Source organism: Myodes glareolus, chromosome 16 (genome assembly GCF_982192425.1).
Source record: "Myodes glareolus chromosome 16, mMyoGla1.1, whole genome shotgun sequence".
NCBI lineage: Eukaryota > Metazoa > Chordata > Mammalia > Rodentia > Cricetidae > Myodes > Myodes glareolus.
In genome coordinates, this window is record NC_142041.1 from 22,586,403 (window position 1) to 22,609,789 (window position 23,387).

The 23,387-nt window shown below is 42.2% G+C and overlaps 1 protein-coding gene across 4 annotated transcripts in view; it reads right to left on the reverse strand.

The window, feature by feature from the left end:
• The window catches only part of Slc44a1 (solute carrier family 44 member 1), a 168,823-nt gene that overhangs the window by 89,624 nt on the left and 55,812 nt on the right, over positions 1-23,387 (reverse strand). For all 4 annotated transcript variants that reach the window (XM_048420511.3, XM_048420510.3, XM_048420509.3 and 1 more), the window contains exon 4: positions 4,811-4,947. In XM_048420511.3, coding sequence (XP_048276468.3) covers positions 4,811-4,947 — 137 coding nt within the window. The remainder of the gene's footprint in view (positions 1-4,810; positions 4,948-23,387) is intronic.

Consider the following 23,387-nt stretch of genomic DNA (forward strand, 5'->3'; position numbering starts at 1 on the left):
ATTTAACAAAAGCTTCCCACAAATATCTAAGAAAACAACCCCTGTTTCTTGTCTAAAAGAACCAAAGATTTGAGAGAACACTGTATTCCCCTAATAAATGTGTTTCTTATAAGCACTGCTACAGGATCAAAGAGCTTCCTCTTGAAAACCTCTTAAGTAATTTCTAAAGAAAATAAAAGTTCACGTGAGTAAGTGATTTTTAGTTCTAGGAAGTAATTTCAAATGTTGTCACGAAAACTTAAGTCATTGTACAGGAATTTATGCTACACTTTCATTCAGGGAAGAAACATCATCTTACCTTGCATTATAAAATAAGGTTTAGAATTAGCATCCGAAAAACACCTCACATACGATCCTTTTCTTTCATTTTTTAAAATTATGATAAAACACACATAGCAAGGAAGTCAGTGTTGACCCTATGGGTACACAGTCCGTGACAGCAAACACAGTCACAGGGCTTATAGCCAGCACCTCGATCCACTCTTCTTGAAAAACTGTACCTCCTTAGGTGTTAAATAATCACCGCCTATTCTACCCCTATTATAGTCCTGCCATCGACCACTGTACTCCCTGTCCCGACCTTGACCCCTAGGAACTTCGACTACGTGGATTTCCGATTTCCAACAGTATTTGTCATTCTGTGAAGGGTTTATTTTTCTTAGCATGACATCCTCACTCCAACCATGGGCAACTGTGGTCTGGGACAGGATTTACTTCTTTCTTCAAGTCAAATAATTTCATCGCATGTGTATCAACACATTTTCTTTCTCCATTTGTTTTTTTTTTTTTTTTTTTTGAGACATGAGCCACCATGTTCAGATTGCAAATTTTCTTAATCTATTAACCTGTCTATGGACATGCCGGCTGCGTCTGCCTCTCGACTAGTGAATGATGCTGCAGTTAGCATGGCTGTGTGGCTGTTTCTCAGATCCTGTTTTCAGTTCTTTCAAATAAATACCCAGGAGTGACACAGTTGATTTGGGGACTCACCTATTTCCATAACAGTCAAACTATTTTGTATTCCCATCAGCTGTGACAAGAGTTCTGATTTTTCTAAAACTCCATCGCATGGTGATTTTCTTTTTAATGGTTATCTCATGGGCATGAACACTCACATCCCGTGTGTTTAAAGGGAGTCCAACACCAGACTCTAACTCCGAGTGCCAGATAAGACACAGGGTTTCAGCACTCTATAGTAGGGCTGACTGAGGCCTATGGGAACCAAAATGGCTATGATATGGTCTGGATATTACTCACTGCCCAGATAGAAGACTTGCAGATACTTTCTCCTGCTTCATGAGTCGATTCAACTCTGCTGATTTTCTTCTTTCTTGCATAAAAGTTTGTAATTTGTTTATTATTTTTATTTTCTGTGATACAAGGCTTTGCCATGTACCTAGTACTAGACTTGAAATGTGACCATCCTCCTACCTCAGCATCCTAAGTGCTGAGATTACAGGCACATGTCAGCAGGCCTGTCTGTATGACTCTCTCAGTGATGACATAATCCAATTCTACTTCCTTCTTGTTTCTGACGTTTCTGGGGTTATTCAGTGCCATTCAAGAAAGTATTGTGAACTTCAGTTCCCTGAGGCCTTCACCTATGCTTTGATCTAAAAGTTTTGTTAACTAAGCTTTCCCTCTGCTGGAGATCTGGAGACTTTTCACTCACACCTGCCTCGTCTCTCAGGGAAAGCTCCTGGAGGAAAGCAGGAACTGAGGTCTATAAATGTGAGCACAAGGGGCCTTTACTTCCTAACAGACACAACTCTGTATACAGGCACAGATACCAACACAAACAGATGTCACAAAGGCCCAAGAGAAAGGCAACAACCTCGCTTGGTGACAGCGGTGATACTGGGATAGGGTCATTTCGTGCCACCAATCTGAAGAACAGTCTTTTTGAGACATTCAAGAATTCTAATTCAGGGGTTGTTATTAAAGCAAGTATTTGGGTATCTACACCCAAAGTTTCCTCTCTTTGGGAATTTTAATGAAGTTTTTGCACTTGCCAGTTAAAGTTACTGTTGGCCCCATCCTGTTACTGCTATTGTGCTTTAGGATGCGGTTATTATTACCATCGTTATGTGTTGTGAAACAGGATCCCACTATTTAGCTCATCCTGACCTGGAACACGCCATCCTCCTGCCTCTTCCTCTCAAGGCCTGGGATTATAGGCATACATCAACATGCCCAGATTCTATATTATTGTTTATACAAACTGACCCCGAAGCCTAAGGGTACTCATTAAAATATTTATTAATTAATACTCTTGAAATACAAAGCTACAAACTCCACTGGAAGTGTCTCAAGTCAGATAAGAACAGACTATACTCAGCATCACATTTACTCATAAGGATACTGCCTAGAAACAAGGCACGCCAGGGCAAGGCATGGGCATTTCTCAAGAGCAGGCCACACAGACGACAAGGAATTAGCCTTGACTCGGCACTACCGGAGACAGCTCAGGTTCGAGGCACCGGCACTCATATCCAGTTTGTATGAGAGAACACACTGGAAGATGAAGATTGGACCATGGCTCTGAGTGTCATGTAAGACATACAGAGTTCTTAATCCTGGACCATTGATGAGTTCAGAGCCATGGATGAGTGCTAACTGAAAACTCTGAGAACAGATATGGTTGCTATACAGTAGTTGTATCTAAAGCAGTGGTTCTCAACCTGTGGGTTGAGACCCCTGTCGGGGGGGGGGGGGTCAAAGACCCTTTCACAGGGGTCACCCAAGACCATCAGAAAAGAAAGACAATTAATTACATTACTATTTATAACAGTAGCAAAATTACAGCTCTGAAGTAGCAGTAAAATTAATTTTATGGTTGGAGGTCACCACAACATGAGGAACTATATCCAAGGGTCACAGCACTAGGAAGGCTGAGAAGACTGGCTGAGGGAAGAGTGTCACATTCCCCTAGTAGAACAATGGGAATGGGGGTAGCTAATTCCAACTTTCAGCAACTTTCTTTACCAGCTACACTTCTAAATATTTTTTATGTGCTGATTTATCATAAAAATTCTAATGAGGCTAGGCCCAGACACTGTCCTATATGACAGACGAGGGGCTGAGAGCTCAAACAGTTTGTTCAGAATCTCAAAACCACTAAATTGGAATAAGCACCAGCTGAATACAAACAATTTACCTCAGAGCCTGCACTGCTGTTAACCAGTGAGCTACCCAGCAATTGGGTAAGAAACCACACCTACCTAAGATGGGGTGTGCTAAGTTACAAGGCTGATGATTATAGCATAGGGCTTAGCCAGGCAAACGCGGGGTACTACATGGGCAGAGAAAATGAGCTCTTGAGAAGTACCTGGGTCCTTTCATTCAGTGTCCATGATACTTGGTATTCTTCACATATCCTCATGTTTATTTGTATGAGGATACCTGGGCTCAGAAAGCTCCTCTATCTCTATTATCAAGCCAGTGACCAATTCTGAATGAGAATCCAGATCCTCACCAGCCCATGCCTTTTCTACTATCTATAGTAAGGGCACGAAGTGGTAGGTCAGGGACGTCCCCTGTGTTCTTCGCCTTGGAGGCCCAGCATTTTATCAGGAAGAACCTGAAGCCCAGGAATAGGCATGGTTACGACTCCAGCATTCCTTCTGGTCAGCTACACGTGATGCAGAGTGAATACTTGAGTCAATAGTTGTTTCAAGGACCTAGCACTAGCCTTGGATTTAGGCAGGCAGGAAGGCCTGAGAAGCCCACATACAAAATACAAACATGGAACCTCGGGGAGGTTCAGAAACACAAACCAGAGGGGCCATGACTATGCGGTTCTCCATAGCGTATTTAAAAATCCTCTAAGGAGAACCGCGGGGCCTGGACATGAGGGTCTCCAAAGAGCAGAGCTGACTGCAGCCAACTGGGTCTGCTGCCTTCTCTGCTAATCCCCAACTTTTAACCCCGAATTCCTCAAAACTATTCTTAGAAAAGGTCATGATGTAACATTAAATTTAAGAGCAGAACATAAAATTATATGTACACCAGAAAAGGAACTGACGGCAGAAATTTGATTATAGTTCTTTCTGTATCTTTCACTATTTGCTTCTACATATGCATATATTCTACTGTTAACCACAGATTAAACTTAGACTGAGGGGGAAGGAGGGGAGGGAGGCAGACTAGAGATTTAAACAAGACTTGGAAGAGGGGAAGACCTGAACTTTACATAGAGTGTGCTAATGATTCCAAGTGACCCTCTAGAGCACAATGGCATTCACCTGTCATTCCAGCGCTCAGATCATCAGCTCACACAACCAGCTCAGGAAAGGCCCGATGTCAAAAGAGCGGAACAAAAACCATCCAATGGGTTTGGATATCCAAATACACCAATGCATTTATTTAGAAAGTACAAATTTCCACGTCACAAGGATCTACTCAGAATTTCCCCGAGAAACACCCCACCCTGAGAAAATTCTGCTTGTTTTCTTTTTCAGTAAAGGTGGGAGATGATCTACTTCTGTTCTGGTTTTGAGACAGGAGATCTTGCTATGCTGTCTAAGCTAGCCTTGCACTTAGGCCAAGCAATCTTTCTGCCTCAGCCTCCTGTGTGGCTGAGATTACAGTCACACACTAGTGCACCCAGCAAAGCTAGTTTTAACAATCTCCCCAAGTTGATTCTAGTATTTTTAACTAGGAACTCTTAAATCACTTCAGCTTTTTTCCTTCTGGAAGACTGTTTTAGGACATATTTACTATAAGGACAAATGGATACTGAAATTCAAACATAACATTTAACACTGAGACGGACGACCAGAGTGCCGGCTTGGACAGCCTAACATCTCACCGTTGATCTCTGCAAACTTCTGGACGTCACTCAAGGTTTTCAACTCTTGTCTTGGACATGCTGCTACACACAGTGCTACAGACTTGATCTTCCTGTTTATCAAGTCCAGATTGCATGGATCCAAAAAGAACACATACCTAAAGCATGGAGAAAAGAACCAAGATATTATTTTGCAAAACACATATGGTTTACTGCATACTCAGCTAAGCCCAAAAGCAAAGGCTACTCCGCTGAGCTTCACACTCAGCGCTCCCCAAACAGACCCATCAGCGAAAGCCTGAAAAACAACGACTTCTGATGCTCACAGAGAGAGTGGAGTAATTGGAGGACTTAATAGCTTTCATAAGTTCTTTTCCTAATATTTACATTTTATAATACGCAGATTTTATTGCCAGAAATCATTTTCTTGCTTGTTAAATTTATACCAAACATGATTAGAATATCCCAATGTTGTGATTTAACATATACTGCAATTGCCATGGAAACTGCAAACTGGTTAATGAATATGATTATCAAAATAAAAATGTATATATTACTAATGATAATACACCAATATGAATAGAAAGTTGAATGAAAACTGGAAAAATATACAGCAACGTAACAGCCACCTACATATATGGGGAGTTTTTAATTTCCTTTCTTTTACTTTTTAGGATTCTCACTTTCTAAAAATAATGCAGATTACATTTTAATTAGAATACCCACAATAAATACCTTTTATTTAAAAAAATCTCATAGCAGTTACATAAAAATAATACACACATCCTACATTACTGCCCTCTGTATGTGTTATAATTACAGTTTTTAAAGGGGGACGCTTAGGCGGAAATCAGAGAATTTAACAGATAGTATCACCTATCCCAGGAAAGGGGATGCGCAAACATCCTCCAACAAGAACAAGAGAGTGTGTTGCTGCAGACCAGGGATGGCGCCTAACAAGGAGGGTCTTATTGAGCATGAAGTTAAAGAACACCAGCCCTGGCATGGTTTTGTCTTGTCATCCTGTCTGTCCGTGCCCCCCATCCCAACCCACACCCCCCCATCCCAGTCCAGAGCAAACTTTTACAAAAATCAACAGCCTTTCCCGCAAACCAGTCAAATGTACATTACGAATACAACTAAATCTAAGAATTAGGTAATTACTTTTCTCAGCCTTTGGCTGTAATCAGGTGAAGAAACAGGATTAAGCACAAAATTAAAAAGCAAAAAGAACAAAGCCAATGCACACATGAAATGGGTACTAGAAAAGAATACCATAAAAAAGGTGCAGAAGGCTCTAGAGGAGCCTTCACAGATGGAGCAATAACTGTGCGCAGCACAGGGCAGCCAGGAGACCATCCAGGAACCCAGCAGGAAGGGGAAGGATAAGCTACGGTACAAATCAACACACTCTTAGAGACTCTAAAGTGGTTAATGTTCCCAAAAGACAAAAGGAATGCAAAGAAGCCAGATGTGATTTGGAAGTAGGGTTTATGGACTGCTTCCATGGCCGAAAACAAGGAGGTAGTTAGTACAGGCAGGCACGGAAAAAGCAGTTTCTGGGAACCCTTGGCAGAAACAAGCAACCTCTCACTGTTTCCCCCTCCATCTGGCCCATGCATCTGACTCAGGGTGTCTGCTCGTAGGATCCCAGACAAAGAACTGCATGAAGCCAGATTCTGGGCAGGGGACCCTCGGGTCCTGGAAGAGGGGTGGATCAACTAGCATCGCCATTACCACCAATAACAAGAAGTGTCTATGACAGCAACCAGGAATGGAGCCCATGAATGCCCATGTGCCAGGCACTCTAGAAAGCGCTGTGTAGGGACACATGCGGTCCACACAATAGCGTGTTGTGTTCCTGAGAAGGCGGTGGAATGCGGGTGGGGGACAGTAACCGAACACATAGTTCTTAATGATAAACGATGCCTTGAGAAGCATCCAGAGAAATCACATGACAGCAGAAAACAGGTTTGCAGACTGGGAAAGAAAGCCAGAGGCTACTGGGCTAGATCAAGGACAACCTCCTGGGAACAGAAATTTGGTCTGGTTGGCCTGCTTCCTAGGACAACGCTAAATGCTAAGACGGTACTGGCTGTACTTAGTTTAGACACTGAGACATCGCAGTCGTCTGTCCTTGTGAGTGGTAACCATCTCGTAATGTGCCTTGCTTGCACCAACCTGAGCTTGTGCTCTGGTTCTTTTTCTCTGAGAAGGCATTGCATCCTAAACCCACGCACGATCTCCTGCTCTGGCCTCTCAAGCAGCTGAGACCCTAGGTCCTTCCCATCCTCTACTTCCAGGCCTCCCTTTAATAGCTCTCTGGTTTAACGTAAGGGAAACATTTTTCCTTCTTACCCTCAGTTTCCTTATTTTTTACAACTGCACACCATTTACTCCACAGTCTACTTTGCGGCCATCGATGGCACACACCACACAGACAGTTGTTAGCAGTGTTGCCGAGAAAGCAACCTGACTTTTACAAAGGCTGTATGTGAGGGTAAGCCATCTAACTCAACTCATTCTGGGAGGGGTGCAGAACAAGACAACATCATTAATACTTAGTTTCCAGGAGAGAAAAGCCTGCATAGATACCATTGGGTCAAAAGCCTTGGTAAGAACTAAGCAGCCCCCTGGAACAGGTCAAGTAAAACAAAATGGGTTAAGAAGGAGAGTGGAATCCTATGACCAACCAAAGTGAGGAAATAGGAAAAGGGAATTTTCAGAAATAAACAATATATTAAGTTTTGAATAATTTTGATTATAGTTATTGGTATAATTGCTCTATTTCATGGTTATTATCAACTTCTTACTGTGTCTGATTTATTAATTAAACTTTACTATATGTATGTACTCATAGGAGGAAGAAAAGAGGTACCCATAAAATTTAGTACAATCCAGAGTTCCAAAGATCTGCATTGCACACTGGAATGCTTTCCATGATAAGGGGGACTCATTTGCAGTTAACTGACAACTACGGAGTGTCTTTCAATCAAGAGACACAGGACAGGATAAAAGGCTACAAAACACTGCCTGTCTCAAAGCCTATCCTAATTCCATTCTCCCCAGCCTATGACACAGGAATGCTGTAGAAGCTCAAATCTATGAATAACCCAGAAACAGCTTTGTTGAAGTTTCACCTCCTTTAGAGGACCTAGATGGATTAAATACCCGAATTGGGAATGGAGGAAGGATGAGAAACAATGAGAATACTCCAGAAACTGAACAGCCTGGACACTTGCAGGTAGGCACACAGCATGCTCAGGCAGTCCGGAAAGGACATCTGCAAAGGGAATTGCAAACCACCTAGGTAAGCTTTGAACTTCAGAGCGTGATGGGGGCTGGAGAGATGGCTCAGAGCCGTTAAAGGCTAGGCTCAAAACAAAAAAGGGTAAGGGAGACGGGAAACAAACCGTGTCCTGGCTGTACTGCAAAGGAAGTGCCATAGTGGCTGGTAAAGGAGGGGTATAAATACTGCTCCAGTCCAGCTAGCTTCTGGGGTTATTTGAGGAAGATACTAAATAAATCCACTTTAACTTGGAAGTCTGGAAATGCAGCACCAAACTATGTCCAAAAGGAGAGAAAGGGAAGAATATAAAAATACAGTGGTCTCTCTGCACAGTACACAGGAGGACCTATGCATCCAATGTGAGAACGAGGCAAAGGTCAAAGACGGAGCACTACTAGTCACTGAGTAGAGCCACAGGAAGGAGGTGACTAACAGCTCTGCTCAGAGCAAAAGGATGAATTATAAGATGCCACAGAAGGTTTAAAGGTAGCTTAAACCTCTATCTTGCTTTTACTATCTTTACCAAAGACAGGAGAAGGTAAAGAAAATGCGATTTACCAAGAAGTTACTGCATGCCAAAAAGCATCTGAGGATGAGCCCTCACTACCCATAATTCAACAGCTAAGGGAGGGATCTAGAAGGCGGGTGACAACTAGAGGTCACATGAACTAAAAGTCTGCCCCAATCCCAACTGGAGAGGGAGGGCAGGGACAGTCAGGGGCAAACCAATGACTGGATGCTTAGAGGAGGTCTGTAGCAGAAGGAGCCCCGTCTGCTCAAGATGCAGCGGTTTATTTTGTGGGGGAACAGCACTCAAAGGATAAGCATTCAGCAGGACTTAATTCACAGAGGAGCATCCCATTATCCCACAAACACTGCTAAGTATTTACTCCCAGGAAAGGCCTTCTCAATACAAAACCCACAAAGCACAAATTTTGAATGCAAATAACTTACAGGCTACAGAAAAAGAGACAGAAATACAACTAGTCATTTCGAAACCGCATGATGTGTGTGAGGTGGAAATGGCAGTGGGAACTGTATAGTTCTGCGTGGAGGGAAGGGGGTGAGGGAAAGCGTTAGGGTGGGGGAGAGGGAGCCTAAGCCGCATTTTGAAACCGAGTAGGAATTTTCCAGACAGATGGGGAAAGGAACACTCCAGGCAGAGGAAACCGCATGCCGAAAAGCACAGAAGCATGAAAGAGCATATTTAAGGAACTGCAAATAATCGGATAGGGCTGACTACAGGGTGGAACATCAAAGAGCTATGTGGCAAGGAGAAGTGGGGGCAGAGGTGGCTGTCCTTAGAATCCAGGAGATCTGACACTCTGTTCCATAAGGCAGTGTGTAGTCACATGGCCACCTCACAGTAAGGCCTTGGTGTAACCAGCGATCAAGTTGAAGAAGGAGAGGCTGGGGCACAGCAGTGTGGCTCCAGAGATGAGCCCTTGCCATTAAATTGCCTCCTGCTGCCATGGCAACTCTGCGGCAAGGCTTTTTGGAGCAAGAGGTGGCAAGCAGATACCAGGTCTGCTGGCCGCCTCCTGCCGAATTTGGCTTCTCTCCTCTCTAATCAAGCATTGCAGCGCTTAAAGCTGGGAAACTGGCAGAGAAGCCCCTCGGATGCCGTCTGCTTTAGTGATTCCTGACACATGTCTTCCCCAGAGGGGAATAAAAATGGAGTCTGATCATTTGCCCAATTATTACCTGGAATCAATTTATAATTTATAGCCCCTTTCTACAGACTGTTGCCCTTACCGAATCGCCAAAAGGAAAAACACAACAGCAATGCAGGCCTCCAGCGAATGCTAAACACAGGCTGCAGAGAGCTCGAGGGTCTAGAGCTCTGCCCAGAGAGACCTCTTGTTTCCTATGTGGAAGAAGGAAGGACCGCAGCAGGCAAGTCCAGCCGTCCCTGCAGGCTAGGAGCCACATGTCCCAAGGAGGGTCATCTTCTACAGCCCAGAGAACTATGGAAGCAGCACACCCAAACTAAGATAACCCTGCTAACTACAACACACAGTTAATTAAAACATTCTGGAACAAAGGAATTCAGAGAGACGTGTCCGGCACAGTGGTGAACTGTAGATAGTGACCTAGGAGGTTGTATAATGTCTACAAAAGTCACCCTCTGCCTCTGAAGCACTTACACTGCTATGTGCAGTATAAGTATATTACCTGTCCCTCAAAATTCCATGTCCAAAGGTGTGGTAGCTCCACGGTATAGCACTTGCTTAGTGTGGATGTGAAAGCCCAATCCCCCTCACTAAGAAACAACGATAAAACACAAAGTGAAATCTGTCTCCATCTAGGAAGATGGAGCTTTAAATGGTGACCAGGTGACCATGCACTGCTGTCACAAGTGGATTAGTGCCAGCATCCGGAGACAAAAGGTGGAGGCAGGAGGTGGGGTCAACCTGAACTAGGTCATGAGACCGTGTCCCCCATACACATACCCAAAACAAAACAAAAAGAAAGTTTTATTTGCTCCAACACTTCCACTCAAGCCTTGCATATTCAGTTTTTTATCTGCTTCATTACCTGTCTCTGCCACTAGAAACCAAATGGTTGACTATTTAATCCATTTCTGTATCATTAGTGCTTAAATAATGCCTGGAATGAGAAGGGAGCATCAAAAGTTATTGAATCACTACATAGATGGCAATCGTGTGAATTTTACAGGTAGGGATGAGGTGGAAAGGAAGTAGGCAAGATATTTCAGGCTGAAACACTCTCAGTTATTCAACATAGAAATTTTAAACAGCTCCTCTCCCAGATACAGGGTTAAGAGAATTAAGTATGCCAACACTAGCCGGGCAGACATGTGGCTCTGCCTCTAATCTACTTGGGAGGCTGAGGCAACAAACTTCAAATTCAAGGCCATCTACAGAATTCAAAGACAGCCAGGGCTATACAGAACCTATCGCAGAAACCAAACCAAACCACCAACAAAAGAGATTACAAAGTCTCCCTTCCCAGCGTTCATGGTACAGAGGGCCAAAAGGGTTGGAAGGCAGGAACAGGAAGGGTCAAATAGGTCTCTTGAGTGGAGTTGGAGGTATCTAGAGAACAGAACTAAAGGAACTAGGAAGGAATAAAAGTCAGTCAGGTGTGGAGGGAAATGGATGGGTGCAGAGCAGGTTCAGCCACAGAGGGGAGAACGGGAAAAGGTAGGCATGGCTGATATGAACTGCCATGGAAGATACAGGGGCTCAGACCGCGGGCCTTAAAGAGATCAAAGAGGTGGGGGCAGTTTGGAGCTCATCCTAAAACTGGGAAGCTGCAGGACAGTCACTGCTGTAATGTGCAAAAAACAATAGGCGATTTAGACAGGTGGGAAGGGGGCTATAGGATTTATACCAAGAAACACCAGCTTTGACTAGGGGAAAACTTCAAAAGTACTCAGGAACAAGTAGGAGAGAGTGATGGTGTGAAAAGGGAGAGAGGAGGAGGATCCATTCAAACCAGGATGTCTGGGTCATGAGGTTTGTAAACCTGTTCAAAAAACAAACAAACAAAAAACTGTGAGTGCTAGGCACTGCGGTCAGCATCAATAATCCCAGAACTCACAAAGGTGGAGTATGGAGACTGTAAGCCTGTGAACAGTTTGAATAACACATCAAGACAGTCTCAAAACACACAGGCAAAGCGGGTACTCAGGAAGACACACAGAGCACAGAAGGATAAACACCAGGTCCACCTTTAGAAAGCCCCAGTTTGCTGCCGGGCAGTGGTGGCACACACCTTTAATCCCAGCACTCAGGAGGCAGAGGCAGGCGGATCTTTGTGAGTTCGAGGCCAGCCTGGTCCACAAGAGCTAGTTCCAGGACAGGCTCCAAAGCCACAGAGAAACCCTGTCTCAAAAAAACCAAAAAAAAAAAAAAAAAAAAAGAAAGCCCCAGTTTGGGTGTCCCTAATATATTTACATTACAACCAAAGCCATGCAAATGGATAAGCCAGAGACAAAGATCAATTCTTCGAAGTAGCTAGAGCATGTGCCTCCTCGTTACACAGGGACCAGAGAGGGAGAAAATGTGCTGCAGAGATGGCTCAGCCCTTATGTGCTTCAGAGAACCTGGGCTCAGTGCCCAGCATCCACACAGTGTTCACAAAGATCCTTAACTCCAGTTCCAAGGGATTTGATGGCCTCTTCTGACCTCCACCGCAATGCAGGTCACACACAGACACACATACAGACACACACACGAATAAATTTTAAATTTTTTTTTAAAAGGAAGGGAGGATAAACACTGGAATAAATCCAAGAGCAAATGACCATATCTTGTGCAAAACTGAAAGTAGTTTAGAAAACCATTTCCTGAGAGCTACCAAAAGACAAGTTTTCTACTTAGCAAAGGTAACTAGAACACTACAAAAGTCAAGTTCACTATCAATATCAGCAAGAAATACTCTCAAATTCAACGTTTAGACCATCACATCAAAAAATACCTTATAGCATGAGGCAAAAGCAATAGATTTTGTTTTTTCTTGATTTAAAAACCTTATTGAGACATAATTAACATGCCATAAAGCTTCATTTTCATTTAACACAGGGTCTCACTAAGTTGCTCTGACTGGTCTCAAATCCCAAGGTTCAAGGGATCCTCTCTGATACCTAAGCTTTCTTGGTGCTGTGACTTTAGGGAGGTCCAAGGGTTACTACATGTACCACTGTGTCCAGCCAATTCAATGCTTTTAAGTATATATTACTGAATTGTTTAATCATGAAAACCTAATTCTGAAATATGCTCATCCCTAAAGGATGCCCAAATCTATTAGCAGTCATTGCTCAATTCTCTGTATTCCCTACCCCTACTTATCATGAGTTTAAAGTTCAGCATGCTACAGTGTATGTTTCAATCCTTACTCCTATTACGGCCAATAATATTCCATTGTATAGACATACCACAATTTTAGTATTCATTCATCAGTTGATGCAAATCTGTACTGCTTTCTTCCTTTGGGAGTTATTATCAACCATACTGCTACCAACATTCAAATGTATGTTTCTCTGTATACATGTGTATATATTTCTTTTGGATGGTTTTGAGAAGTAGACTTGCAAGGTCATACAGTAACCGTATTTGGCATTTTGAAAAATAGTATTACACTGGCAGCTGTGTCTTTTAAATTTCTATTGCAAAATATGGGTCCCCAATTTCTCCAAACCCTCATTCACATTTTAAAATGTCCATCAACTGATGACTGAACAAGCAAATTGTGGCATATCCATACAATGGATTCATTTTAGACTATCATTCTTACAGTGAGTAAGAAGTACTCTCTGGCTCTGTTTTGTATTTCACTGGCAGTCTTTCACAAGCCTATTTGTGCATGTCTTGCAGTTCCTTTGGGGAAAGGTCCCCTTGACTCCCTTGCCCATAACAGATCTTTATCCATGTGTACCAAAGACAGAAATAATGAGGCAGACCTAGGCAGTAGATACTGTCACAACACTAAGAAAAAAAATATTACAAGAAAGAAGTTAAATAATAAGGGTGAAAGAGGACAAAAGACCATTCAGGAGACTGAATGGGAGCAAAAGATTATAGGAGCTGAAGAACAGATGAAATTATAATAAAACATAACACGTGCACACTGGAAAGACAAGCTTATGGCCAGAATAAGGGGCTCTGGATTTATTGGGTTGATTTTATAGATAGAGTAATTACAGGTAATGACAAAGACCAAGCCGAGAGTCTAAAACTATGGAAGAGTAATCCTGAAAGCCTCTACTGAGGAAAAACGTAAATACTCCCCAGGGCTAGCGTGAGAATCAATGGGGCTGGCTATGGCAAAGTGCTTCGGAAGCAACAAACAGATAGCATAGGCTAAAGCCAGTCATGCCTTCCCATGTGGATTAAAAACAGAAGCGCTGACAACTTCCAAACTCCCTTTGAAAGATGAGGATGGTGAAGATCGCAAATGGCAAGTGACATTTACAGTTCTAGGTACCGTGCTAACACTCATATGTCGCTGTCACATTTATTCTCCAAAACACCACTGCAAGTCCATACTACCAACAAAGCTCTTCGAGTCAAATATCACTGTTGCTACTTCCTACCGTGCAAACTCTTCCTCAATTGCCTCTCCAATGAATCTACCTTGAAAGATATCCCCAACTGTATGAACAATTCAACTTATCATATAAAAACTGAAAATGCTGTTTCCTTTATATTGCTTTTATCTTTTTATTAGAGAATCAAAATTTTCATAATCAAACATGTCAACCTTGATACTACTTAATTCCTTTATTGCTTCAACAATGTACAAATTATCCCCTCTTCAATGATGTACAATACTCACTTCAAAATATTTAATTCATCTGGAATTTAGCTTGTATGATATCAGATTAAACACGTCTAATATAGCATCCTTCATATTACTATCCAACCCAGTACTTTTATTTTTATGTTTTTGTTAAATGCTGCTTGCTACTTCTTGAGTTCTATTACTTCTATTCTGTTTTTATGACTATATGTACCTAGACTTAGACAGTTCTTATAATATACCTTGGAACACGATTTAGTCTTGAACATCAAACCGCCTCCCTTTGTTTCCCTAGAAAGAATATAACAATAGCAACTACAGATATATAATCTTAATGAGAAATCCTCAGCCTCATGTTTTGTCTGGCCAGCACATCAATTCCCAACAGTTTATTGTTTTGTAGGGTGAAGATGAACTTGGAACCTTGGACCCACTAGGGAGTGTTCTGCTACTGAGTCACACCTCTACCTCATCAAGTGCCAACATTTAAAAGTCAGAGCTGGAGACATGGCTCAGAGGTTAAGAGCCCTTGTTCTTGCTGAAGACCTGGGTTTAACTGACAGTATCTCCATGCCAGTTCACAATCATTTTATAACTCCAGTTCCAGGAGATCTGAAATCTTAGTCTGACTTCTGGGAATACCAGACACACGTTTTCAACAGACATACATGCAAGCAAAACATTTATATGCATAAAATAAATCTAAAAAATACAAACTAACAGTCAGGAGATTGGTAAATCTCATGTGCTCTCCTCACTCTTCTTTAACCTGTCAACAGGTATCTGGCCTCGCTTGAAAATAGGCTGGGGAGATGACTTGGTAGTTAAAGTCTTACTGCAGAAGCAAGGGGAGCAGAGTTCAGTGTGCAGATCCCCAGAACCTGTGTAAGTGCCTGGTGGGCATGCTGGGCTGCCTGTAATTCCACCTTTGAAAAGCAGAAACAGGGAATTCCCAGAGTACACTAGGTACATATATATATATACCTATATATATATGAGACTAAAGACTCACTATATAATTGAGTCTGGGTTCAACTAAGAAGCTGTTTCAAAGAATAAGCTGGAAGAAGACTCCCAACATAAACCTTGGACTTCCATGTACACATATGGTCACACATACACACAAAAGAAAAACACATACACATGAAAAGAAAAATAACCATAGTATCACAGTCTCGTCTATCTACATTCCATATCTCAGTTAGAATCACACAAAACCCCAGTGTATAGAGTTCAAAGTACCCAGTGTCCGCTACGGTCTTACACCCCAGTCTATTTAGGTAACTTAAGAGTGTTTACCTTGTGGCTTTTGGGTTCCCAACCTCTGAAAAAACCCACAAGTTTCTTTTTCTGTTTCAAAGCCTGAAAGTTCATAGCTCATTTGGTATTCAACTTCAGTAACTACCCTGAGCTTAGACATCCTGTCTTACTTCTTAGACTTCCACTGTGTGGCTCAACCTCTCCCTCTCATGCACACTGTCTTACAATATACATGAAATTTTAATCCTCTGAAATTATTTTGTAAACAAGAATATTTTTCCTTCTTCTATTAAATTAATATTTTTTCATTTATATTACATACTGATCACTGTTTTCCCTCCCTCCTCTCCTCCCATTCCCTACCTGACTCCCATCTACCCCCTTCCCATCCACTCCTCCATCAGCTCCATTCAGAAAGGGGCCTCCCACGGACTTGCACAAAACAGGACAAGTGTTATCATCTTTTATGGGTACATATCATTCAGATCTAAAAGGAGAGTTGCTGCCTCATATCAAACTCCATGTTTAGTATTCTAATCAATGAATTCTATGCTGTGGGGTTTTTTATTTTTATTTTACATCCCAACCTCTGTTTCCCCTACCTCCTCTCCTCCCAGTTCCTCCTCGACACCCCTCGTTCCCCAACCCCTAACCTCCTCCTCTTCAACTAACCTGTGTCCATAGTGGCTCACAGAGACGGAACTGATAACCAGGGAGTCTGCATGGAACTGACCTAGGCCCTCTGCATATATTTTACAGTTGTATAGCTTCGTCTATGCAGGGGTTATCATCAACTCCTATCCTGGCTTTTGGGATCCTATTCCTCATTGCCTTGCCCAGCCTTAATACATTGGGAAGTACAAAGTCTTCTTGCAACTTGATATGCTATGTTTGTAGATACTCATAGGAGACCTGTCCTTTCCTTGGTGGAAACAAGAATAATTTTTAAAGCATTCCCAAGTAGGGAAAAATGTTATCTGCTTTTTATTTTATGATTTATAACAACCATGATTAATTCACTATCCTGTTGGGTCTTAACTGGTACTGTATTAAGTCTATAAATTAACATTGGTTGTATTGTTGTATTTACTGCACTGAGACTACCCACTAGGAGGAGATTTTGCTTTTATTATTGTTCTGCTTTCCTGCTATTAAAATATTCTAATTCTCTGCACTTGGCAATTTATAAATATGCATGTGTGTGTGCAGGTACAGAAAGATAGACTGGAAAAACAAAAGTATTATCTTTTTCATTATGTTTTCAGCATAATAATAAAATAAACAGCTGGATTCATGGAGGAATACATTTTGTAACCTGCAATTTAAGCGTCTCGTTTGCGGCATGTTTTGTTGTGTCTCCTCAGCAGCCCATGTTGCAGCCCCTTGTCGCTGGCAAACAGCATTAGCTCTCTCTAATGGCAGACACACATTCCATTTATCTCTTTTATGATTTGCTGTAACTAGCTATGTAAAATAATGGTATGCAAAGACCGCATCCTCGTTTGCTGGAGGCGAATTATTTCTATCCCTGCCTAACCTTGGTAGCTGCCCCTACCAGTCTCCTTTTACGACTTCAAACTTAAAAAGAATTGTCAACAAAAAGTGCCAAGGTCATTCAGTGGGGAAGGTGAGTCTTTCTGATAAATGCCACAGGGACGTGCGCATCTTCCTTTGGGGCAGGGTGTCAGGCCTGACTAGTTCTTCCCAGGACCTATATTGTTGAAAATGACGCACACAGCTGGCAGGGGCGGTGCACACCTTTAATCCTAGTATTAGGGAGGCAGAAGCAGGCGGATCTCCCCAGCCTGGTCTACAGAGTCAGTGCCAGTTCTGGGTTAGCCAAGGCTACAGAGAGAAACCCTGTCTCAAAAAAAAAAAAAAAAAAACACAACTCTAAATAAATAAATAAAATAGAATGAGACAAAACAAAAAAACAAAAACAACCAACCAACAAACAAAAACCACCATAGAAATAACAACAACAACAACAAAAAGTCCTTAATAAAGCACAGAAAAAAAAATCTTTGTGACTTTGGGGCAAAGAAATAAAGTCTTAGAACAGAAAATTGCACAACCCATGAAAAGATCATCAAAACTGAAACCTTTCCTCCCCAGGTTACTAGTAGGAGAGCTGTAGAGATGGCTCAGCAAGGAAAGGACTTGCCACACAAGCCTGAAGATCTGAGATCAGTCCACAGAACCATGCAAACAGCTCAGAACACTGGGAGGAGACAGCAGGATCTCTTGTATTCATGGGTCATCCCAGTTTAACGGTCCTAGCAAAACATATCTCAAAAAGCTGGAGGGCTCATGAGAACCACCAGCTAACACCGACCCCTAAACCGGGCAGTGGTGGTGCACACCTTTTATCCCAGCACTCAGGAGGCAGAGGCAGGAGGATCTCTTTGAGTTCAAGGCCAACCTGGTCTACAAGAGCTAGATTCAGGACAGGCTCCAAAGCTACAGAGAAGTCCTGTCTTGAAAAACTGAAAATAAATAAATAAATAAATAAATAAGACTGAGTTCTAGTCTACACACACACACACACACACACACACCATGGAGAAAACAAAGACAGCACTGGAAAGAGATGGCTCAGTGGTGAAGAACACTTGCCACTCTTACAGAGGATCCTAGCACCTACACCTCGTGACTCACCACTGCCTGTAACTCCAGCTTCAAGGGCTTCAACACACTCTTCTGATTTCCTCACACACACACACACACACACACACACACACACACACACACACATAAAAAATTTTCCCAAGAAAACAAAAGGGTAAAACATACACTACAGAAGATATCACCAAAACATATACCCAACAAAGGTCTGCTATCCAGATCATAAAGGCCTTCTATTAAAATTATAAGTCATTCTTGAAATTCCTTTATAAAAACCAAATAGTTTTTTAAAAAAAAGTGAAAGGGGGCTGGAGAGAGGGTTCAGTGGATAAGAGCACTGGGTGCTTTTCCAGGACCTGCATTCAATTCCCAGCACACACATGGCAGCTCACATCTGTCTGTAATGTCAGTTTCAGGGGACCCAACACCCTCACGAGGACAACCAAGCAGGCAAAACACCAATGCTCATTAAAAAATGTGAGAGGTATAAGTACCTCACAAAAGACAGGTGAGCAGCCCGTCACGACTTTAAAAGTGCCGCTGGTCATTTTGGAATAGAAATTAAGAACAAGTAAAAAGACTGAAAAGTGAAATGTGAATTGCAACCATAAGACAATGAGGCACCATTATACACCCACCAGAATAGCTAAAAATAGACAACACAAAATGCCATGAGAAGACAGACCAATTAGAACCCTCCCACTTTACCTAACAGAGATGCAAATGGTGCAACCAATTTGGATGTGAGAACATCCAAATCCTAGCATCCACCCAAGAATACTGAAATGCATGTCCTTACAAAATCATGTGCACGAGTTTGCAGGCCAGCGTGACTTGTGAAGGTTAAGAAAATATTTTTTAATTAAAAAAAAGCTGAATAAGTAAAACGTAATACACAATGAAATATTGCTCAGCAATTTTAAAAGAAATTAAACTACTGATATATTTATAAAAATGAATATTATGTTAATAACATTTTTATGTTATGTTTAAAAAAAGAGTCAAAAAACAATCCAGGTATGATGGTGTATGTATTTTAAAAACCTAACACTACATATCACATGTTTGTGTGTATAAAAATCCTAAAATGTAAAACTATATAGACAAAAAGCAGATCGGTGGCTGCCTGGGTTCTGCAGGATGGAGGAAGGGCTGACTATAAAAGGGAATAAGGATCGCTGTAGACAGTGCTTAATTGTATATATTCACCAAAATTCTACGTGGATATGTCATTTTATTATATGTAATTTGCCTTAATAAAACCATAATATAAAATATCTAAAATTCCTTCTTAAAAATGCCCTTTGCAAAATCCAACTTAATCTAGACGACCGTATGCAGGTGAGAATTTAACTTTATTCAGAGAGAGCTAAACTTTGCTCTTGATTTCTGGAGTTTCTCTCTGCATCGAAGGAGTGTCTTTGTTTAACTGGGCTTTGGGTCATGACACATGGGCCTTACAATATGATTCACAGTGCCGGAAGACACTGTAGGGACAGACTGGGGCGGATTATTCTAGGAAGACCAGTATCATTGTGTAAACTAGGAGTCTGGGATCACATGGTATCCATTTTACTTCTGAAGGAGAGAGCTAAAGACTAAGTCATCTACACAATAAAGACACACTGAAATACGCCAGGCTTTGGGTGAGCTTCCTAGATGCCTGTGCTCCGCACTTGACACTGCTATTCTGTGCTCAATTCTACCTTGCTTCCCTCTTTCCATGGATAAGAACAACGTGCTCCTTTTGTTGGCTAACCCACATTCTTTATGTGGAATACACCGGAAGAATGACTACAAAAGCTTTCAATGACTTTTGGGGGTTCTTCTGGCAAATACTTGAGCCCAAGAGTAATCACTGAGCTCTGCACCTACAGCTGGCTGGCACCAGAAGTAAAGGTGGCCACGGGAAAGCTGCATGCCTTTTAGTACCCTAGATGCCCTCAACGCAGACCGATTCATTCACACCCATGGACAGGTACAAAGCAGCTAGGAGTCTATGAAACTTCTAGCTGAAGTGGTTAATGATTATCCCAAGTAAGTTACAAAGGTCTCTGAAAAGCTCTGAAAAGATGTTTACAGCTCCAGGTTAGCATGGAACCAGCTCCCACTGAAAACCTCTGGCTCCAGCATGTGCACCAGCTGCCAACTTAGGGATGGCAAGTGTGCACACTAGTCCTGCACTGAAGGAAACGAATCGCCCTGCTTGCTGAGCCGCCCTCGTGTGATCTAATTCTGTTAAGTAGCTCTCCACTTCCCTGCTCGACTGCCATGCCCTGCATTTCCTAGAGATGACGCACACAACTGATGACCTCTGCAGCCCGCGAGCAGTGTCAGGCACAGCAAGTACTATGCTATGGGCAGAATCCCACTAGAAATTACTTTTTTTTTAAAATTTAAGTTAAAGCTAAAAAGTAATGAGATGTCAAAATATAACAAAAATCATTTTCGCAACTATGCCTCCTGTATACACTTGCCATTTGAAAATTTAGATTTTACAATCGCTAACGTTTTCTGCGAGCGAAAACAGGCCTGGAGAAAATGCGATAAACGATACAGCAAGTTTCAGTTTGATCTTGTGTTCCCATTTCTGAAGGCAGATGATGCTTGTGGGATAGGAAGCCAACAAACGCAGGTTCATTTGAGGTCTCTATCTAGGGTATTCTTTCTCATTTTATGCGAAACCAGAAGCTAGCGAGCTAAGGTTGGCACCTGAAAGTACTTGATGGGAGACTGGGGTTGGGGATTTCTTTCAAAGCTAAGCAAAAATGCTGAAGACTGAGAAGATATCACAGACTAAGAACATATCAAAGACTGCGAACATATCCAGCTATTTAAACGAACGGTGGAAACAAGCAGGTGAGCTGCTGGCTGCTCTGAAGAGCACTGGAAAACTCAAGCTGCAGTACAATGGAGAAAAGTACTATATCTCACCTCGCTGCTTCGAGTCCGCGGGACAGCTGGAAATTCACCCTGCCTTAGCCTGGCCTGCAAGAACCCCAACCTCTAAGGCTAAGACGGTAAGCCTTAACCTGAACCTCTACCTACCAAACTGGGGTTCTACATCTGACTGAACCTACCTTATTTTTCAGCCCTCCATTGCTGGTTGAGGCTCTTTCACCTAGAACTAAGAAGCTGCCCCGAGGGAAGACTCATCACGGGAGGGCCTTGACCCATTGACGATGCCTCCTGAGGCACACACAGGTAAAGGATACTTGGGTTGATGGTAGGCACTGAAAACAACTCCTTGCAATAATAAGGAAGGAAGGGAAGGGAACCTCAATCCTAAAGCCACAGGAGCTGGAACTAAAATAAGGTGTGAAGATGACTCACTCCCAGATCAATGAGGAAGCTCTGTAGCTCTGCCAATGCTTTGACTCTAGCCTTAGGGAAGCCTGGAATAGAGAACCAGCAAAGACCCAGACTGTTGTCTATAGAACCCCATTGTTTACAATCAGTAGGTTACAGCAATTTGTTCCAATAGCAATAAATAAACTAACCCGGTGGTGCTTCTAGTCTTCCTACCCAATTGCCCTGCTTCTCTCTTTGCTAGGACAGGGAGTCACAAGGTGACAATGGATGGAGCCACTGCTGCTGTTCACCTCTGCATTTGTCTCTCTCACTAGGATATAAGCTCTTCAAGGACAAGGATTGTGATTGTCTCTGTCCTTAAGTTAATGCAGGTAATACAAACATACATGTCACGTGTAAAAAATAACTCAGAGGATCAAATCTATCTACTGATCCACAATAACAGCAGTATTTCTGTGTCATTCTATAACCGATATGTACACTTGTCATTTATTAATAAAACTAGCCTCTCTATACTGTTCAGTAACCATTTTTCTTCTTAATAATGAACACATGAATAATGACCCTTGTCAACAGTTATACTTCTACATCGTCACTCATTGTGGGTCTGCTGGGTCTGAGACCTGTTCTCCCATTGCAAGCTCCTGCACCCTGAAACTGCTCTCCGATAATACTTCCTCCAGCTACAGTAGTGGTGATGCTGTGATTCTACCAAGTTCTATGTTTTTCACCAGATTATAATTTCCATGAGATAAAAAAGTATGTCTATGTAGCTCAAGAGAATATGTAAAGTTTAGACACTCAGATTTACACTCTAACCCAAAGAAAATGACCAAGACAAAGAGTGCACAGTGAAAAGCTGAACTTGAGTCAACTTTACTTTCCCCAGCCATTTGGGCTACTTTCTACTTCGTTACCACGAGAAGAGGCCTGGAACTCACAACTGATTTTCAATGAATGTATGCTAAGGGCCAGATAAAATAACTACAATTCTTTTTTAATTGTTGTTAATGATTTATTATGTATGATGTATTTTATGTATATGGATGCTTCGTCTGTGCACGTCAGAAGAGGGAACTGGATCCCATGAGACTACAAGTATAGATGGTTGTGGCAGTCATGTGGACACTGGGAATTGAACTCAGGCCCTCTGGGAAAGCAGTCAGTGTGCTTAGCTGCTTAGCCATCTCTCCAGCCCCAAAGAAAACAAGTATACTTTTTTGAGGGGGTGGTGGGGTAATAGTGATAGGATCTCTCTACATAGCTACGGCTGGTCTGGAACTCACAGAGACCCACCTGCCTCTGTCTCCCAGGTGTTGGAATGAAAGGCGTGAGACACCACTGCCTAGCCAGAATTTTCAAGAAAGGTGAATGAACAGCCTTGGGCACACAGCAGTAAAAAGAGAAGTCTGGTCACAGGAGCCTCAAAACAAGCATTGTAGCAAACTTTACCTGCATCTATTTTTCTTTTTCAAACAGAGCCAAAGATTTTCAGCCAACAAGATTTGAAAACCCTTTTTAATATTTCTTAAAGAGATATTACGTTACATCAGGCAAAACAGCACACAACTGTAATCTCAGAAATCGAGGGGCTGAGGCAGAAGCGCTGGATGAGGTAGCTGGCCCAGGCAGGTCTTGTCTGAGAAACAAAACAACAACGACAACCAAAACATTGACTTACTAAAGAAAACCACTGTCTGGAAAACAGAAGACTATATGACCAGGTATGGAACCAGTGAATCCATCCTACACAGTGGTACAGTGACATTACTAACTCCCCACATAAGCCTTTACACAAACTTAGGCACTGACCAGAGATGTGGGGTAGATGAGATGGAGTGGGTA